Source organism: Schistocerca piceifrons, chromosome 2 (genome assembly GCF_021461385.2).
Source record: "Schistocerca piceifrons isolate TAMUIC-IGC-003096 chromosome 2, iqSchPice1.1, whole genome shotgun sequence".
Classification (NCBI taxonomy): Eukaryota; Metazoa; Arthropoda; class Insecta; order Orthoptera; family Acrididae; genus Schistocerca; species Schistocerca piceifrons.
Genome location: NC_060139.1, coordinates 710,668,278 through 710,689,902, shown reverse-complemented (window position 1 = coordinate 710,689,902; position 21,625 = coordinate 710,668,278). Strand labels below are relative to the sequence as shown.

The window sequence follows — 21,625 nt, the reverse complement described above, 5'->3', positions numbered from 1 at the left end:
CAGCCTAATTAGGCATTCTTGTGTCAAGCAAAATGATAAAGCAGATGGCAGTGTTAAGGCTAACCTAACGTTCCTTGACACACACACACTAAACTCTTTCCTTATATCTGTTCATACAACAACACGGTAACCTAACCTTGCAGATAAATGCGTTACTAAGAAATAAATGGCCAATGAAATAGTGAACAGTAAAGTATGCCTCGCAACAACACGTACCTAAACTGTTGCATCTAGGTGCAACAGTTTAGCCGGCCGCGGTGGCCGTGTGGTTCTAGGCGCTCCAGTCCGGAGCCGCGCTGCTGCTACGGTCGCAGGTTCGAATCCTGCCTCGGGCATGGATGTGTGTGATGTCTTTAGGTTAGTTAGGTTTAAGTAGTTCTAAGTTCTAGGGGACTGATGACCACAGCAGTTGAGTCCCATAGTGCTCAGAGCCATTTGAACCATTTTGCAACAGTTTATAAAACCAATTACCGACACATATGAAATTAGTAGCAATACTGGAAATGGAAAAGCTCGAAATGATTCTGAATTTAAAACAGGGGGGCTGCTAATGGTCATAATCTATAACTTCATTGCTTAGTACAGGACCTCTAAGCCAGCCCGGTTAGCTGTGCAGTCTAACGCACTGCTTTCCGGGCGGGAAGGCGTGCCGGTGCCTTGCAAGAATCCGTTCGGTGGATTAGTGCCGAGGTCCGGTGTGCCGGCCAGTATGTGGATGGTTTTTAAGGTGGTTTTGCATCTGCCTCGGCGAATTCGGGCTGGTTCCTCTTATTCCGCCTCAGTTACACTATGTCGGCGATAGCTGCGCAAACACTTCCTCCACGTACGCTTACACCATAATTACGCTACGACACAAACATTGGGGTTACACTCGTCTGGTATATGAGACGTTCCGCAGGGGGGGAGGGGGGGGGGGTCCACTGGGGGCCGAACCGCACAGTAACCCTGGGTTCGGTGTGGAGGGGCGGTGGGGTGAGTGGACTGCTGTAGCCTGTTGTGGGGTTGTGAACCACAGAGGGCTCCGGCGGGGACGCAACCTCTCCGTCGTTTCTAGGTCCCCAGTTCCATACAATACAGTATAGGATCTCTATGCCTGTGCATTAACCAACTTGCATTATAACACAGTAAACAGTTCTTTCTTGAACTCGGTTTGAGGCAACTAAACAGAATGCAAATCTAACTACACTGGCTCTGAAGGGGCCTTCGCATTGCTTCATTACCTAACTAGCCTAGTACATGAGGGCCCCTAAACTTTTATGGTTTGGAGAACCAAGCGCATTACTTATTAATTAAGTAAAGCGCAACAAACTATAAGTCTTTAAATAACAAATGTGCTTTCATAAGCAGTCTTTTGACCTACTCAAAAGCGGAATTGGCTGTGCAAATGGCAACATAACATTAAATTTAAGTTCAACCACTTTCTCATAATAAATTAGGACACTCGGAATTAAATTCACTAGGATAGGATAACTGTCCGGGTTTGTGATTTGGGATAATCACGGGTGTAAGAAAGAGTTTTAGCAACAACAAAATCATTATTATAAAATCAACCAAATTTCACACACACGTGGTCCATTTACAGAGTGCCAAATATAAACAATTTAGTGGAAGGCTGGTGGTACTGTTGGCGTAATTTGCAATGTCTATTAACCGGGCGGCGATGGAATCATAGCAGTACTGTTGGCCTCGCCCTGTTACGTATCTTCTTGGCGTCGGAAGTATATTTATAGGACCAAAAACCATGCCATGATAATGGTATCACAGAATGCAGCATCCGAGGCCTATAAATACTGCCCTTACGCTCTTCTGACCTCAAACCTCCAGGTATATGAGCCACAATTATCGGCAACTGCTAACGAGATGTTGACCATAGCACTGCTCAGCACAGACTCCTTACCCGTCACAAAGGACGAATTGCCACTTCCGCGCCAACCACAACTTCTCCACTCCGCCGGCCGCGGTGGCCGTGCGGTTCTAGGCGCTCCAGTCCGGAGCCGCGCTGCTGCTACGGTCGCAGGTTCGAATCCTGCCTCGGGCATGGATGTGTGTGATGTCCTTACGTTAGTTAGGTTTAATTAGTTCTAAATTCTAGAGGACTGATGACCACAGCAGTTGAGTCCCATAGTGCTCAGAGTCATTTGAACCATTTTTTCTCCACTCCGCCAGGCTACTTCCGTAGCTGTGGGGCTTACCCGCATCTTTTACGTTCAACCCTATGTTCCCTAACTATGGACCAAGTCATTTACAGTACATTACATAACAATCATTTCAGTAGTTATTTAAATTCACAAGCATAATTTAAGCAACATCGTTCAAAAATTCACATAACTGAAACATGTATGCATAGTCAAAGAATTTCCATGACATATACAACATTGTACATGAGCAATACTACAAATTGACACAGAAATATCGATACAGATACAAAATAGATCGAAAATAGGTGTTACAAGGTGACGTCTGCGCCGAGAGAAGCGGGTTCGAAACACGGTTTTAAAACGAGGGCGTGCTGAAGAGTAATGCCTCAGATTTCTTTAAGTGAAAACTCTCAACGCTTTTTAAATAAAACAAGCGTTATTAACACTGAACGTATTTGCTCTTCATGTCTGCATGTATATTTCTCAGCATAGTCCCCCTGGTGTCGAACACATTTCTCCCATGCAAGGCCAGTTTGTTGACACCGTCGGTGTGGAATGTCAGACTTCGTTGGCTCAGTCACAACCTCACCTCTGCTTGCACCACTTCATCACTCTCAAAGTGAAGTCCTTGAACGCTTTCGTTAAGTTTCGGAAACAGATGAAAATCGGATGGGGCCAGGTCAAGACTGTGATTGAGGATTATCAATGACAATGAACCCAAAGCGTCGGACTGTTCCATATGTCTAAGCGCTCGTGTGTGGCCTGGTATTGTCATGTTGAAGGAGAGGGTGCACCATATGTTGACGAACTCTTCGAATTCGTTTCTCACGCACTGACCTAGCTACGTTACACACGACCATATTACACGCTACAATTTAGAGCTATCTAGCGGTGCAGAGCTTCAAATATGTATAGATGAACACTAAAGATGTAGAATGTTAATAACGTTTGTTTTAGTTAAAAAGCTTTAAGAGTTTTCATATAAAAATTCGGAGACAGCACGTTTCACATGACTTCTGAATATTTCATCACCTATTCTTAGTTGGCAAAAGAAGAAAACCGTGATACCCTTATTTTTATCGTCGTTTAGTGGCTAGGGTCGGTCTCTGTAGATCGCAGAGTCCTGGATCGACTGCAGGCTGAGTCGTAGATTTTCTTCACTCTGAGAGTAGGTGCTTGTCTATTCCTAATCATTTCACCCCATTTTCGCCTCAAAGACACGCAAGTCGCCAAATTGGAGTTAAATAGAAAGACTTGCATCAAGTAGCCGAGCAATCTCAGACGGAATCTCCCGGACAGTAACGCCGTGCAATCGTTACATTTTTTTTATTGTAGTAAATATAGTCAGCTTCTGCCACACGGTCCTTTATTAACTGCAGTAAATACGGGGAAAGATCGGAAAGTAACGCACAATAATTTATTTATCCTCCCATATTGCAGCTAGAATGTTGAAATTTCACGACGACGTAGTTTAAAGTTTGCACTACAGAGGGTATGTTATTGTCATGTGCAGCTCTAGCGGGAGAATCCTGAACTATGAAGCAAACGTGGCGTGCCTATTGCCGTCTTCAGCTTGTGAAGAGCAGCGAAACGTAGTCTGATATTCGTGGCCCAAGCGGCATAAACCGAGTGAAATTTACAGGGACATGCATGGTGTGTACAGGGAAGGCTGTAAGGACCGTAGGAATATCTCCAAGTCGTGTGCATTCTTCCAGGAGGGCCGTGTGAACGTGAGTGATTCGCCATGCAACCCCGCACAATGTCGAAGCCGCTGAACCAGCAATTTTGGACGACCAATGTGTGCTACTGCCAACCTTCTCGCAGCAGTGCAACATTTCCTATGGTACGGTGTACGATCTTGTTCGTCATATGTTGAAATTTCGTAAAGTTAGTGCTCGCTCCGTGACTAAGAACTTGAGAGACAACCACAAGGGCCTGCGATTGATGCAAGCTTGGATCACATAGCGCTTTACGCCACAGAAGGTCATGTCTTTCTGAAAGGAATCGTCACTGGTGATGAATCGTGGGCGTACACTACAGGCCCGAAACCAAGCAGACCTCTATGACGTGGAAACAGGCTAGTTCCCTGTAAAAAAAGAAAAAAAAGTAAAGTGACTCAGTCTGCTTGGAAAATAGTTGTGACAGTGTTCTGGTGCGTTATTGGAGGAATTTACCGAACACAGGATAGTAAGAATACTGCAGCCCACATCAAAACTTTGATTAAGTTGTGTCGTGCCCTTCGTGATAATTAGTGCTGTCGGTGTCATACTTCTTCATGACAAAGCTCGCCCCTATGTTGCGGTTCTTGCTCATGAGAAAATCGCCAGATTTGAGTGGGAGGTGCTCCAGGATCCACCATACAGTCTGGACCTTGCACCGTCTTTGGTCCCACGAAGAAATCCCTGGCCGGCCAATGCTTTGCAGAAGTGAAATCAGCAGTTCGCAGATGGCTATATTCCAAACAAACAGATTTCTACGAACAGGTCATATTGAAAGTGGTACACAATCGGAGGAATGTGTTGATAACGCTGTGACTATGTGGAAAGTAGGTAAAAGATGTAAGTTCATTTGTGATTTTTTCTGTTTTGTTACCTAATAAACGTTTTGGTAATAAAATTATTGTGCGCTATTTTCCGATCTTCCCTCGTATAATTCCTGTCTGCTGCATCACCTTTTGTTAAAGGCTACCGTTTTTAGAGGACTAATCTTCCATCAACTTGAATCTGTTGACCGTGACGACATTATTGAACAGCATAACAATAAAGTAAATTACAATAATGAAAATTAATATTATAACTACGAAAAACGTTTCATTAAGTCATAACTCAGTTGATCGTGGACAACTATAAGCTCTTTGGCGCAAGGTGAGTTATTTACCTCCACCTATACGGGCTGTGCCATCTGTTAAGGAGAACTATTGAAACTGTAAACTGCATAAGGGAAGCATTTCAGTGCATAATGCGCTACGATCAAGCCCAGAGGACCACGCTGCGCTGCCCGATGGCCGTTTCATCCTCCGTCCTACGCCATTAGTTGGATGCAGTGTGGAAAGTATCGAGTCTCCCAGCCGTCGTTGGCTTTCCAGACGTCAGGGCCGTTACTTCTAACTCAAGTAGCTCTTCAGTCGGCTTCACGATGCAGATTATGCTCCGTTATGGTCCTCTAAGGAATAAAAAATACAGAAAGACAATCCTGACAGTACCTGGAATTGACCCAATGCCTTCCGTAGGGCAGGCAGACACGTGGAGTGTTTTATTATGCTGGAATTCAATGGTTCAAATGGCTCTGAGCACTATGGGACTTAACATCTGAGGTCATCAGTCCCCTAGAACTTAGAACTACATAAACCTAACTAACCTAATGACATCACACACATCCATGCCCGAGGCAGGATTCGAAGCTGCGACCGTATCGTTTGCGCGGTTCTGGAATTCAGTGAGTTACAATGTTGTACATATGTTGATACAAAAGTTTAACCTTTATCAACACAAAATGTATGGAAACGGATATTCATTGCACAATAGCCGGTCGTTTGTGGCCGAGCGGTTCCAGGCTCTTCAGTCTGGAACCGCACGATCTCTACGGTCGCAGGTTCGAATCTTGCCTCGGGCGTGGCTGTGTCTGATGTCCTTGGGTTAGTTAGGTTTAAGTAGTTCTAAATTCTAGGGGACTGATGGTCTCAGATGTTAAGTCCCATAGTGCTCAGAGCCATTTGAACCATTTCGAGCCATTGCACAATATAATAATAACATGATATTACTTCCTAAGTTCCCACACCCCAAAGGCACCATGCTGACGTCATGTAAGCAGGCTAAACCAAGTTAAGCTCACAAACTCGTCTGCAGACAAAGATAATTGCCACAAAGTATGACCTGCTTGTAAAATGGCACGCACCCGAAAGCGTTGTCAGACCATATACAACTTAACCTTGGCACCACGCAGAACCTGACAACCTGTACCGAATGAAAGAAAAACGAATATATTCTGCACGGTTCCAAGCCCTCGTGATGTTGAGCTCGTTTGGAGTCTTGACGCATTTGCTTGAGATTCTTTACCTGTTCCTGCCACGTTGACGTATAGGCTTGTGGTTTCTCTTATAACATCTAAACTTTATTTGTCGTGATTGTCAAAAGATACCTTTTGTGCGGTTTAAGAACAAGTTTGCGTACATGAATTTTTATGTGCAGGTTGTGAAGTTGAACGATTAATCTTACGAAATCGGTAGCCTTTAACAAAGACCATTGGGGTAGAGGTGAACAGTGTTAACATAAAACATAAGTGATTATGTTGAAGAGTATTTCAAAGATATAGTTGTAAAATTTTAGTAATAAGTTTTCTTTACGTATTTCAGTGTTTACGAATAATTTTTAGCCAAAAGGAGGATACTGTTCGGATAACCTTCCGATTACCACAGTTTCGATCAGGTTATATAGCTTCTACAGTGCTATGTGAGAGTGACCATCTTTGCAGTCATATTTAAAAACGTACGAATCACAGACTTTGTTTTGCTGCCAGTAGTCACGACTTTGGACTTAATCTTTTAGCATTGTCGGCTCATGTTAAAGGCTGCTTGTAGTCTTTTCTGTCCTAATGTACATCAGCATTACGTGGAGACAGGGAATCCATTATGGCGTTCGCACTGCGCGGAAACGCAGTCATACAGTCGGTATGAACATAGAAAAGTATGTGCACCAATATAAGTTACAGGTTATACATCTGATAATGTGACGTAAATACTAAGCTATTGAAGAGGAGCAACTAGAACGGATGCACGTAATAAATGTTTTTCACGTGATGCTGTTGACACTGACATCGAAATTTAAGTAACTAGAATTTTGTTGTTGCTGATTCGCTGACTATCAATGTACAATCTCAATAGAGGTTCATATTTTCTAAACTCTGCTGAGTGTTAATAAAAAATTTATTGGTACTTCCCGTAGTTGTTTGAAATGATTCCTTGCATACAGAAAGTAAGTATTCCGTACCAAAGAAGAAAAACAGTCTTAAGAATTGCAGGGCATGAACTGAATTCACGAATGATAGTGTGAATCTGTTTCATATTTCCTACCAGCGCCATTCAGTAATACACATAACGTCGTAAGTCCTCCGATGGTTTCACAGATTAAAAATATTGGGTCCTGTAGCTTGTATTTAAGACCTGAAATGGTATTTTGGTAGTCGATGTGAAGTGAGGGACTAAATTACGACTTTCGTTAAAGGTGCTTAAGTATACAAAATAAAATGCGTATTTACACGCAGAAACTGTTGTAGCAGTTTAAAATTCTTATATATCAGATGTGCGTTACAAATTGATTCACCGTAATGTAGTTTCCCAAAAACCATCTGAAGATGCCATCTCGTTGCACCGAGCTTGTCAGTTTTTAAATAGCCACTGAGCAATAAATAGGTTGCCTGCGTTTAAAGAATAACGTTTCATGCATTTATGGAAAACGGCTTTTACGTCTGGAAGGTGGAAAAGAAACGGACTTTGCAAGCAAAATCATTAAGTTCTTTAAGTTCTCGACAAAGATGATGAAGGTATGGTATTATGCCTAAATTTGACAAAGTGGAAAATGTCACAACATTTGCTGTTGGCAATAAGACTCGACGCAGAATGATTCTGCTACTAGTTAGAGAGAGCATCAGGTACACCCGCACCGGAGGGCGGTTTTGTCTAGTAAGGAATGTATCATTTACATCTCAAAATAGCAGCTAATCACTGACCGAAGTTGGCAAGTTGAAAACGTTTGAGTATTTACTCGTGGTAAGAGCCTTTCTGTTGATATTCCATATTTAATGTATCAAATAATGACTGAGACAAAATGACGATTGCAATCCTGAAAATGGATATTAATTTTGCTCCTACTTCAGAACCATTGACGTTAAGTCCTTCTACATAGACCAGCAAAGAAGCCCTTGGAAAATCGGCTCGTAACTCAGCAGAGGAAATTTAGCGCTAAGCTTGTCGAGCAGCTACGAAACCCATTCATAAAATGATATTATTGTCTGAGACAACTGCTTTACGTAATGTCCGAAAGGGTCCCCAGACTATGGTCCTTATGCAGGTAAAGGCAATGCCACTGTTCTGCCTCCGAGAGACACCTAATGGTATATTCAGCATGCAACGTGATAGCCGAACCAACGTATTGTAAGGCCGAGAAACAGAGCATTGCTCTTGTTCAAAGAAAGTGTGCTTCGCTTCTGAGTTCCAGCTACCTATCTTAAGAGGTCATTGCTGATTTCTTGTCACGGGCAGGCAGATATAATATCACTGTTTAAGCGTGTGTGTTTATTAAATAACTAGTGTTGCAATCGATAGACAATATCGCAGTGAGTGGTCAGCTGCCTTTCATCCTGGTAACATGATTTTGGAGGGTTTTGAAGAGAAAGTGGTTAACCCTGCAGTTTTAGAACTTTCGATTACTTCATCGTGACAAGAATCTTCCTTTAACAGATTTGTTTTTAATTTATCAAGTAAGGACTCACAACATGACGGTGGCAGCCTTGGGAACGTTCTAAAGATACATTGACAAAACGTTCATAATGCGGCCCCATAGTAACAATAGGTTGCTAGAGTTCTTGGAGAATCTCAGCTCCATATATGGGAATATTAAGATTGCATACAACTGGACAAGAATGGCTATCGCTTCTGGATGTCCTAGTTACATAGAAGGGAGTTGTGCCTACAGAACATTCCCTGTGCCTTAAGCCCACACATGTGGATTTAAAAGACAAAAAAGATGACGCACTACAAAGGAATTATCCGAATGGAACGGAAATCGGTATGTGTGACGCACATGTGCAGACAAACAAATGATTATAATTTCAGAAAAACTGGATGATTTATTCAAGAGAAAGAGCTTCACAAATTGAGCAAGTCAATAACGCTATGGCTTACCTCTAGCCCTTAAGAAAGCAGTTATTCGGCGTGGCAAAGATCCACAGAGTTGTTGGTTGTCCTCCTGACGGATATCGTGCCAAATTCTGCCCAATTGGCGCGCTGGATAGTCAAAATCCCTAGCTGCTTAGAGGACCCTACCTGTAATGATCCAAACGTTCTCGACTTGGGAGATATGCGGTCACCTTTCTAGCCAACGTAGGGTTTGGCAAGCACGAAGACAAGCAGCAGAAACTCCTGCACTGAGCGGGCGGGTGTTATCTTGCTGAAATGTAAGCCCGGGATGGGTTGTCATAAAGCGCAACAAAAAGGGGCGTAGAATATCGTCGACCCACCGCTGTGCTGTAAGGGTGCCGCTGATGACAATCAAAGGAGTCTTGCTATGAAGAGAAATGGCACCCAAGAGCATCACTCGTGATTCTCGGGCCGTATGGAGGACGATTGTCCGTGGCGTCTTCAGGTATTTCTTCGCTGGTTACCGCTTTTTTTTCTCTTGAATAAATCATCCCTTTTTCTGAATTTGTTAAAATTTGTACGTTTGTACAAGTACGTCATATCTATCAGATTTCCGTTCTATTCGGATAATTCCTTCGTGGTGCATCGGCATTTTCTTTTAATGTAATTTCAGGCGACACCCAGCTGCGACCATTCTTCCCAAACAATGAGCGTCCATGGAACTTTTGTTCACAGGCCCATATACCGTAAAGCCTGACGATTACAGTGTGTAAGACGAATGCTTAGAGGCTGTATTCAAGGACAAACGAATGTTTAAAACATTTTAATAAGGAAGTCCTGGAACACAAAACATCACACTGGCTATGGCACAGAGACAGAAAAGATATGTAACAGCTCCGTAGTTGTAAATGGCTTTTCAAAAACTGTCAGCGTCATGAAGTTTCTCAGGCTCAGCGCCCAGAACGGCAGCTGTTCTGTCGTTTATGTTGGACGTTCACCTATAGTATGTAAAGTAAACCACATGCCTGTATAACAACTGTACGTCAAACAGCAACGACGCACCTGTCTTCTACAATCGACCGCATATGTGTAGACTGAACACGGCATTTCTGAAAGCTACTGCATTAATTACATCACTCAGATTGTTTTCCTTGTGGGATTCTGTGAAAGCCAAAGCAGCGGAAATGCTACTGACAGATGATCTGATGCATCGAGGCGAAGCCCTCTAGAGATTCATGGAATCGTGTCACATCAAGTCTTCACCGTCGCTTTCCTTTCTGAGTCTCCTCTGCTTACCATTCCGACACCTAGCATACATTTCAATTACGAACTGTCTGATTTGCAACAGTTGTGGATTTGTTCCTCCTCATGCAGAACTGTGTTCTTTTACATTCGGCGCTTATAATGTCCTTTCTTTAATACATAAGTCTGGTAGCTAAGTCTGATATGTGACTGGCCTCGTTGCGGTCACTATACCATCTGTAACACACGTGTATTTTTCCCAGATATAAATTTCATAGCACTGTTCTGGCACCTCGACGAATAAGAGCTACCTTTTCATATTCGGAAATTTGTCACCTACTCGCCTTGATAATGACAGGAATATTTCACTTTCGAAATAGCTGAAGTGCAAGAAACTATGTCCCATTTGTACATATCGAAAAATTATGTAAAACAGTCTCTTCAGTATTTTGGGGAATATATAGGCCTCGTTTTAACTGATTCAAGCTCTTCGTAAAACATTGCGTATTGAATTATCCAACTAAACACATCTTTTGCCTTTTTTCGCAAAACTTTATTATTATTGTACGACGTAGTTTTCGGTTTACAAGCCCATTTCCTAGAGCACAGATGATTCCAAAGATGGCAACCAAGTAAAGATAAACACGTCAGAAAAAAATGGTTCAAATGGCTCTGAGCACTATGGGACTCAACATCTTAGGTCATAAGTCCCCTAGAACTTAAAACTACTTAAACCTAACTAACCTAAGGACATCACACACACTCATGCCCGAGGCAGGATTCGAACCTGCGACCGTAGCAGTCCCGCGGTTCCGGACTGCAGCGCCAGAACCGCACGGCCACCGTGGCCGGCAAACACGTCAGTTTCGTAATTTATCAGTTCTTGACTTACTCTATAAAATTCTCTGTTCACAGTTTCGACACATTTCCGTTGGTATGCTATATCATTCGTTACGGTTGAATAATTGAATTGGGTTTTCTCATCCAAAAGTAAATGTGGAAATACACCCACCTAATTTATAATATTTCTGGTTGGAAGCGCTCTGCAGTCTTTCCCTCCGTGTGTAGGACTTTTATATCAACTACTTATTTGTGGTTTGGATTTAAGAAATGATCGTCAAAGTATGAATCTGGCTCCATTAATCTCTAGCTTCTACGGTGCACCCACTGAACTACATGAATAGACTGAAAGCTTAACACACTATTTCCTTTTCATAGTTAATATTTCTAATGGAATAAGAAACATTTTAAAGGCAAAGGGTTTCTATGTGTTTTTCGATGGCCCACAGACATTAAATAGTTCCACAGACATTGGTAGGTATTTCTTCAATTTAAAGACAACTAACGGCCAACATGAAAAGTGGAGTTTGTAAGATGGTCTGTCAAGAGTGTCAGTTCTGCTATATTGGCCAGACTGGGAGGTCAGTCTGTACTACGCTTACAGAACACCATAGAAACACATAGATTAGAAAAGCCGAAGTCATCCATTACCAAGCATTGCTTAAAGCCAAACTACAAATGAGTAATAGATGTACAAGTCCTACACATAGAGGGAAAGCAATAGAAATACCACCACGATTACTATCGAATGAGCCAATCATTCACTCTTTTTAGACAATGTTACAACCTATAAATAGAAGAAGAACCTCATGAATTTATTCATTAATAAATAAGAACACAAGTACCCATTCTCGTGCGCATAGTGCTCTAGTGTATAATTATTCACAAGTACTGTATATGCTCTCTTAATGAATGTTGTCGAATACAAAGTTGAGTGTGTCAAAACTGTCATAAGAAAGAACTTTGACACATTAACGACAGGAACTCGGCAAGCACTATAACCCGATTTCCCATAAACTTCGCTGTGTGGAAGAGGAATCAAAATCAGCGAAGACGTGTCCTTGCTTATTTGTAGTTACTCGATCGTTTCTGAGAAAAGGATTGTTAGAGTTTTTGATGTACGGTACTTTTAAGTGTCTTGTAGAGTGTGACAAATTCAGCCGAAGTGAAGGTGCAGCGGTTAGCACCGCAACATGGCTTTTGCGCCTCGTGTTCGAAACCCGATTATTGTTGTTATCTATTATTTTCATTATCTAACCTTGTCAGCAGAATATTAGTAAATGAATGTTTTTCCCTGTGTATGTTGAAATAGCGTTGTCCTTATTCGCTAGTAACTGCGTATCTGGTGAATGAATTAAAGATAAATATAGATGCTTGCTTGGTTCCGAAAACTACACTCGTTTATAACTGCAGCCTGCAAGGAGAGTGTTGTATTCTACCGATTCTGACCTGCCCAATTAATTTCGTCTCCTTGATGGAATCACTAATGGAAACACATAACTTCCGAGTTAGTTCTCGAAGAGAAAAGACAGCTGTGGAGCAACCAGCAAAATTCAATACGAAAAACTAACGAAACCGAACCGTAGCCGTGACCTCGCAAACCGATCTTCAAGACGAATGCATTAGGGAAGAATCTGTGGATGATCTAAGCGAGTGTGACGCCGTGAGCTCTGAACCAAAAGAAGAATTAATTGGTACAGTGTACTGTTGTACTGAACTGTTAAATAAATCGAATATAATTAATAAAACACAAACGAGAAAACCAGACCGGTCGATAATCTTGGGTAAAGAAAAGGCGGAAAGAATCATGGATCTTACTGCACGTGAAACAAAATCTTGACCGCAGAGAAAACTGTAGAGGAAGTAGGTGAAAGGCATATTGCACATTCAGTCGTCGAAGAAAAACCTTCCAGTTCACCACAAAAAAATGAAGAAGAGGTAAAAATAGACGCAGTTCAGATAGTATTAAAGGTAAATTGAATTCTTTATTTTTTGTAAATGTATTCACAAGAGTTTCAGGTAATATTAAAATTTTGGGCAGGGAGTTCGTGATAAAAAAGTGCAATCTTCATTTTTTGATTACAGTTAAAGTCAGTAAGACTTGCCGTACTTCATTCAAAATGGACACTGAAAACGATCACGTCAAAAAACACTCGCAGGCTAAAAAAATAATGAATAGGTATGGCGACGGAAGAACCTAGTGAAGAACGGTGGAATAAATCACGAAAAATTTAAGGGGGTCGATTCGTGGGTCTATGATGGTTTTGAGGAAGCCAAAAAGTACGGAGGCCTTGCTACAATACGAATGTTGAGTCAATGGCCGATGACGGCAGCGACTTTATTGCCGTCCGAAGATCTTTGAAGTTAAAACTTCGCAAACGTAATGTGATACTGTCAAGGCAAAGCATAGCATTTGACAGTGACCGCACTGCAGTTCCTTCTCTAAATCCTCGCACGAACGAAAAAAGTGGCTGACGTCGAAATAAGTGTCCAAGGAATAGAAAAGCAACTGAAATTACTCAACAGAGGAAAGTCCACTGGACCTGACGGGATACCAATTCGATTCTACACAAGAGTACGCGAAAGAACTTGCCCTCCTTCTAACAGCCGTGTACCGAAAGTCTCTAGAGGAACGGAAGGTTCCAAATGATTGGAAAAGAGCACAGGTAGTTCCAGTTTTCAAGAACGGTCGTCGAGCAGATGCGCAAAACTATAGACCTATATCTCTGACGTCGATCTGTTGTAGAATTTTAGAACTTGTTTTTTGATCGCGTATCATGTCATTTCTGGAAACCCAGAATCTACTCTGTAGGAATCAACATGGATTCCGGAAAGAGCGATCGTGTGAGACCCAATTCGCTTTATTTGTTCATGAGACCCAGAAAATATTAGATACAGGCTCCCAGGTAGATGCCATTTTCCTTGACTTCCGGAAGGCCTTCGATACAGTTCCGCACTGTCGCCTGATAAACAGAGTAAGACCCTACGGAATATCAGACCAGCTGTGTGGCTGGATTGAAGAGTTTTTAGCAAACAGAACACAGCATGTTGTTATCAATGGAGAGACGTCTACAGACGTTAAAGTAACCTCTGGCGTGCCACGGGGGAGTGTTATGGGACCATTGCTTTTCACGATATATATAAATGACCTAGTAGATAGTGTCAGAAGTTCCATGCGGCTTTTCGCGGATGATGCTGTAGTATACAGAGAAGTTGCAGCATTAGAAAATTGTAGCGAAATGCAGGAAGATCTGCAGCGGATAGGCACTTGGTGCAGGGAGTGGCAACTGACCCTTAACATAGACAAATGTAATGTATTTCGAATACATAGAAAGAAGGACCCTTTATTGTATGATTATATGATAGCGGAACAAACACTGGTAGCAGTTACTTCTGTAAAATATCTGGGAGTATGCGTACGGAACGATTTGAAGTGGAATAATCATATAAAATTAATTGTTGGTAAGGCGGGTGCCAGGTTGAGATTCATTGGGAGAGTCCTTAGAAAATGCAGTCCATCAACAAAGGAGGTGGCTTACAAAACACTCGTTCGACCTATACTTGAGTATTGCTCATCAGTGTGGAATCCGTACCAGGTCGGGTTGACAGAGAAGATAGAAAAGGTCCAATAAAGAGCGGCGCTTTTCGTCACAGGATTAGTTGGTAAGCGTGATAGCGTTACGGAGATGTTTAGCAAACTCAAGTGGCAGACTCTGCAAGAGAGACGCTCTGCATCGCGGTGCAGCTTGCTGTCCAGGTTTCGAGAGGGTGCGTTTCTGGATGAGGTATCGAATATATTACTTCTCCCTACTTATACCTCCCGAATGTAAAATTAGAGAGATTCGAGCGCGCACAGAGGCTTTGCGGCAGTCGTTCTTCCCGCGAACCGTACGCGACTGGTACGGGAAAGGGAGGTAATGACAGTGGTACGTAAAGTGCCCTCCGCCACACACCGTTGGGTGGCTTGCGGCGTATAAATGTACATGTAGATGTAGACATGTTATCAAATATGTCAGCACAAAGGTAAAACATACATTCGAAGAATTATTGCAAACCCCAGAGATGTTTCAACGCCAATCGCCTGCCATAATTCCGCACTTCGACCTTGATTTTGTGGTCATTACGGATCAAACACTGGTATCCCGGTACGACAATTTGGACAGCCTACCACAGGGCATGGACGCAGACGACAGCCGCTGGGCGGCGCTCCTATAACGTGCGAGCGCTGCTGTCGTCGCCACCGCGCTGTACGCTGGCCACGCCGCCGCGCTCACGGGGGCCCCGTAAAGCAGGCAGCGTAGGGGCTCAGAAGTCATGCGTGCAAGATTTGGCAGGACAATCTAGCGTACAAAGTGCTGACACAGACGACCATCCCTGACATCTGTATCAAGGTTGTGGATGGTTTCCTCCACAATAGAACCTTCTTTCTTACTCAGCAAGAAAAATGCTCGAGCTTATGTCACTCGTCGACGGGTACCACTCAACGCTCTGTGTTGTCTCCCATCCACTTCAACATTTATGTTAATGATATGCCAGTCGTCCCACACTGCCACCTGGCGCAACAAGCTGACGATACGGCGCTCTTTACGACTAGCCGTAACAGGGACCATCTCATTGCTCGTCTCCAGATGTAGATGGACGCAACAGTCAACCGGTGTCGTTCAAACAAGATTGTCCTCAAAGCTGCCGAAACTACGGCGGTCTGCTTCACCAAACGGCGCCCAATCCTCCTCCACAACATCACTATTGCAAGCGTTCAGGTCCCATGGTCCCCAGATACCAAATATTTAGGTGTCCAGATGGATAAAAAACTGCTCTTCCATCAACATACGGAATACGTCACCTAAAAAGAACAGAAGCTGATAAAGCGTTGTACAACAGCTGGGAACTGAACTCAGACACGAAGCTCCTACTGTACCAGATAGTTGTCCACCCTTCCCTCACCTATGGCTCCTCCGCGTGGGCCACGATTATTGCCCCTTGGATGCAGACCCTCCAGCGCCTGAAGAGTAAGGTGCTTCGGTGGAGACTACATGCTTCTCGCCGGCCTTGGTGGCCGTGCTGTTCTAGGCGCTTCAGTCCGGAACCGCGCGATTGCTTCGGTCGCAGGTTCGAATCCTGCCTCGGGCATGGGTGTGTGTGATGTCCTTACGTTAGTTAGGTTTAAGTAGTTCTAAGTTCTAGGGGACTGATGACCTCAGATGTTAAGTCCCATAGTGCTCAGAGCCATTTGAACCATGTTCCTCCACTCATGAGGGTTGTTACCCTCCAAGAGGAGACAAACATGGTAACTCTAAAGACGTCCATTTGAGACAAGGCAAGGCGTCTCTATATCAAAGTGGATGCCCTGCATGCCACAGTCACTGGCTTACACCACATTGGCACCACTAGTCCCCAGGAATGGCTCCGCCACCCTGGTTCTCTTACCATCCTCAAGGACTCAGATTAAAACCATGGCTAATGATAGCCTTGTTACAGCTATTAATAATGTGTCAGTCTTGATAGGCCACTCTGTATGTGATGTCCAGGGTACGACCACCAGTATCCGTATCTGTGTAGTTGCGTTCCTTCTTGCCCCCAACCTTAAACTTCTAAACTTCCACCGTCGGATGGTGGTACGGGACTTCAGGTCCCACCGCCACACCTTCAACGTGCACTCCAGTGATATCATTGCAATGATGTCACTGTGAGATGGAAAAATTTTACCCTTACACCAAGACAGTGAGACCGCCACCCATCAAAATTTTACCCTTGCACTAAGATAGTAAGATCGCCATCCACTAGTGACGCTGTACCACGATCTACCACAAAAAAAACCCTCAGAAGTCAGTCGTGCTCCGACTGCGCTCATGTATTGTACGTTTTACCCATGGTTGTTCGGTTCCTGATCTTGCTACGTCTAGGCTCTCTGTTTGGTTCGCTTTCCGGACTTGCCATTCTGCCGTATCCGTCAATACCTGTTATTGTCGTCTTCGTTGTTGCTCACAGCTGTTGTCATTCCGTGGGTTTTATCGACTCACCGTCGGCGCCCTCGGCTGGTCGGCGGTCGGCCTGAATCTCCAACTCGTCGGATTCTGGTTACTAGACAAACAAAATATCACATCAGCAGTAATCGAACATCGTCGCATCGAGGTGAAAAAGTCACGGAACTTGCTGTCAACCAATTAAATCACTTGACACAGTCATGTACCGGCCAACACGGTGTAACTCTGTCCTCCGGCCAATTTCCTTCATTTGCCTTTAAGAGCCGGCCGCAGTGGCCTAGCGGGTCTAGGCGCTTCAGTCTGGATGCGCGAGACCGCTACGGTCGCAGGTTCGAATCCTTCCTCGAGCATGGATGTGTGTGATGTCCTTAGGTTAGTTGGGTTTAAGTAGTTCTCAGTTCTAGGGGACTGATGACCTCATCTGTTAAGTCCCATAGTGCTCAGAGCCATTTGAACCATTTGTCTTTATGGAGTTAGCGGATAGTTCGGTCCTCTTGTGCAACAAGAGGTTAACCAACAAAGGGGACAGCATCCGAATGTTAAAATGGAGCCAAGCTTGTTCATAACTGATTCACGGGGTGGACAAAGCGATCCTTTGTTATACGACAAAAAATTCATCGATGAAGATGGAATACCAACAGTTCAACCTCTTCGTTGAAAGTAATTCCCCTGAAGTTTACACATCTGTGTCAATCCTGTGACGTATATTTTTACTCGGAAATAAAGCATTTCATTAAAAAACTGCAGAATTTCTGTACGCTCATTACGCAGCAGGGGGATATCACAACTAGACGCGACGCAGTACAAATCTATGCATTGATAATCAACTGAATGCGCCAGTTTTCGGAAAAAAATGATCCGTTATGCGTGGTTTTCTGCGAAATTATTGCCAACGTGTTTTATCCTCAGCAGTGTTAACGACGTTTCTTTTCCGAGTGAAATTCCTAACACCATGAGGTTCGCTCGGTGGCAGGCTTGCCACACCTGCGTTTCCTGATATGAATCATACCGAGAAATACGACTATGGCTAACGTGCCTTTACGCGATTCTCATGGTCGGAATTACTATGTTTCGAATGCTTATACGAGCGGTATTATCCAAGGGAATACACCAAATCCTTCCGAGGAATAAACATAAGAATAAAGTATAAGTATTAACTTAATAATTAATATAAAAATGAAGTAACAATGAAATGAACACCCTTAGCTGCTTACAGGCGTTGACATATGTCAACGGGGACAGATGAAAATGGGTGCCCCGACCGGGACCCAAACCCGGGATCTCCTGCATACATTTCCAAAAGAACAGATACCATCTTAGTATATATAATATAAAAATATTATAAAGATTAATATAGGAATTGATAAAAGAATTAAATATAAGAATATGAAAATTCAAAGAGGATGTATGTAATCCATGAAAATATCTCACACACCCATTCATACAAATTATACAGATGTCTGTGTGTGTGTGTGTGTGTGTGTGTGTGTGTCACATGTCCTCCTAAACCAATCGATCGATTTCAACAAAAAGTGGTACACATACCTCTTACTGCCAGGCAACAGTTGCTGTGAGGGTAAGAATCATCTGCATATCATAGTTCAGGAGACAGACGTCATAAACAATGACATCCACCGCTAGATGTCTCTGTCTTGCAACCGCGTCTGTGGTTTCTCGCTGAAGGCACTGCTACTTCAAAACAAAATTACTAAAACGGTAGTTCAGGTAGCAACTACTGGTACTGGAAGGGTTAAAGGGAAGCGAAAGAGCGACACGGGCAGATGTGGTATCATCTATCAACTTTGAGGCGATATGTACACTGGCGGCAAAAGATAAAAATCTTCTTTCGCTAGGACAAACCAGCTGCGTACAAAGATCAGGAACGTACTTTGACAGTGAGAAAACTGAGTAACTGCAAGCGTGAATCGTTGATATTTTTAACATGCGCAACAGATTTCTCACATTTTGAGTCCACACCCATAAGTAGATATTTGCTGTTTTTTCTACAATCTCAAGAAACGTGATAGCTTACTGGGAACACCTTAAACTAAGTGCCTTGACCTAAAAGGAGACGCCATGAAAAAAAAAAGAACTACACTACTGGCCATTAAAATTGCTACACCAAGAAGAAATGCAGATGATAAACGGGTATTCATTGGACAAATATATTATACTAGAACTGACATGTAATTACATTTTCACGCAATTTGGGTGCATAGATCCTCAGAAATCAGTACCCGGAACAACCACCTCTGACCGTAATAACGGCCTTAATACGCCTGGGCATTGAGTCAAACAGAGCTTGGATGGTGTGTACAGGAACAGCTGCTGCCCATGCAGCTTCAACACGATACCACATTTCATCAAGAGTAGTGACTGGCATATTGTGACGAGCCAGTTGCTCGGCCACCATTGACCAGACATTTTGAATCGGTGAGAGATCCGGAGAATGTGCTGGCCAAGGCAGCAGTCGAACATTTTCTGCATCCAGAAAGGCCCGTACAGGACATGCAACATGCGATCGTGCATTATCCTGCTGAAATGTAGGGTTTCGCAGGGACCGAATGATGGGTAGAGCCACGGGTCGTAACACATCTGAAATGTAACGTCCACTGTTCAAAGTGCCGTCAATGCGAACAAGAGGTGACCGAGACGTGTAACCAATGGCACCCCATACCATCACGTCGGGTGTTACGCCAGTATGACGATGACGAATACACGCTTCCAATGTGCGTTCACCGCGATGTCGCCAAACACGGATGCGACCATCATGATGCTGTAAACAGAACCTGGATTCATCCGAGAAAATGACGTTTTACCATTCGTGCAACCAGGATCGTCGTTGAGTACACCATCGCAGGCGCTCCTGTCTGTGATGCAGCGTCAAGGGTAACCGCAGCCATGGTCTCCGAGCTGATAGTCCATACTGCCGCAAACGTCGTCGAACTGTTCGTGCAGATGGTTGTAGTCTTGCAAACGTCCCCATCTGCTGACTCAGGTATCGAGACGTGGCTGCACGATCCGTTACAGCCATGCGGATAAGATGCTGGTCATCTCGACTGGTAGTGATACGAGGCCGTTGGGATCCAGCACGGCGTTCCGCATTACCCTCCTGAACCCACCGATTCCATATTCTGCTAACAGTCATTGGATCTCGACCAACGCTACCAGCAATGTCGCGATACGATAAACCGCAATCGCGATAGGCTACAATCCGACCTTTATCAAAGTCGGAAACGTGATGGTACACGTTTCTCCTCCTTACACGAGGCATCACAACAACGTTTCACCAGGCAACGCCTGTCAACTGCTGTTTGTGTATGAGAAATCGGTTGGAAACTTTCCTCATGTCAGCACGTTGTAGTTGTCCCCACCGGCGCTAACCTTGTGTGAATGCTCTGAAATCCTAATCATTTGCATACCACAGCATCTTCTTCCTGTTGGTTAAATTTCACGTCTGTAGCACGTCATCTTAGTGGTGTAGCAATTTTAATGGCCATTAGTGTACTTTGGGCCAAAAACGCAGTCTTCGACTGTCGAATCATGAACTTTTCACAGTGTTTTCATATGAGGAAACAAACGGTTGTTGCGAAGTGGTCGTTCTATGCTCGCGCAATCTGCCGTTTGCCAATAGTAGGATGTGGTTGTGCGTAGGAGCCCCTATCTGACACCGGCGGCCAGATGAATGAATTGGGCGTGTGAAGGACACTCGGTGCAACGTAAGGAATGGCACGATGACGCCAGTATGAGTACGATAGCTGATGGTGGGAGGGAGGGGGGACGGGGAAACAGGACGAGGAGGGCAGAGTAAGTGGACAGCTTAAATTGCCGGCGGCCGCCCGCCGCGCCACAGTACGACATGGCGGCGAGGGAAGCCACCACGAGTCCACCCGCGACCTGCCCGAAGCTCCGAGGGTCGCCACTTTTGCTGACGCTGCTGCTGCACACTGCTGCTGCCAGACCGGTAGGTCTGCCTCTTCGACTGCCCTCATCACTGGCGTGTCACTTGTTTATTTATTTATTTTATGTTTTCGTAATTCCTCCCTTCATTTCGCCTCCCAATATTAGGACCCTCTGGCCCTTGCTGACACCCTTAGCAAGTCGGCATTACAATATGCATAGCACTATAGCAGTACATAACAATAACAGTGATAGTAATAACGATAACTGGAAAAAACGAAATCCCAGTGAAGGAGACCAGTGACTGATATATTGTGAACTTCCTTTTGTTTCAGAGGTAAACACATTCTGTGTTACAATAGTAACCTGTTCTGGGCTACATTGGCCTTCTTTAGATGCTGTTTGCTATGGGGCGGTATTTGGCGAATGAAATGTCCATTACATGTTACAGCCAAAATGCATATTGCCAATAGCAGCGGAAGGTGGCCAATGTAAGCCAGATCGAGTTATGTTCATGTAACAGAATGTGATTGTGTCTGAATTAAAAGGAAGTTAATAATTATTATAATCTATCTACATCAGGATCTCGCTCCAGCTACTGCCTGGCCTGGGTGCTGACGAGTCCTCTCCATTTGACTCGGTCCTCCCACCACTTTTCTTCCTCCACT

At 43.8% G+C, this 21,625-nt stretch overlaps 1 protein-coding gene across 3 annotated transcripts in view; it reads left to right on the top strand.

Annotated features, from left to right (window-relative positions):
• The window catches only part of LOC124776568 (acetylcholinesterase-like), a 200,990-nt gene that overhangs the window by 81,092 nt on the left and 98,273 nt on the right, over positions 1 to 21,625 (top strand). Inside the window, exon 1 of one of the 3 annotated variants that reach the window (XM_047251610.1) lies at positions 20,901 to 21,021. The exons of the other annotated variants lie outside the window; for them this stretch is intronic. Coding sequence (XP_047107566.1) covers positions 20,917 to 21,021 — 105 coding nt within the window. The 5' untranslated portion in view covers positions 20,901 to 20,916. Of the gene's footprint in view, positions 1 to 20,900; positions 21,022 to 21,625 lie in introns of those variants that run through there. 3 annotated transcript variants of the gene reach the window in all.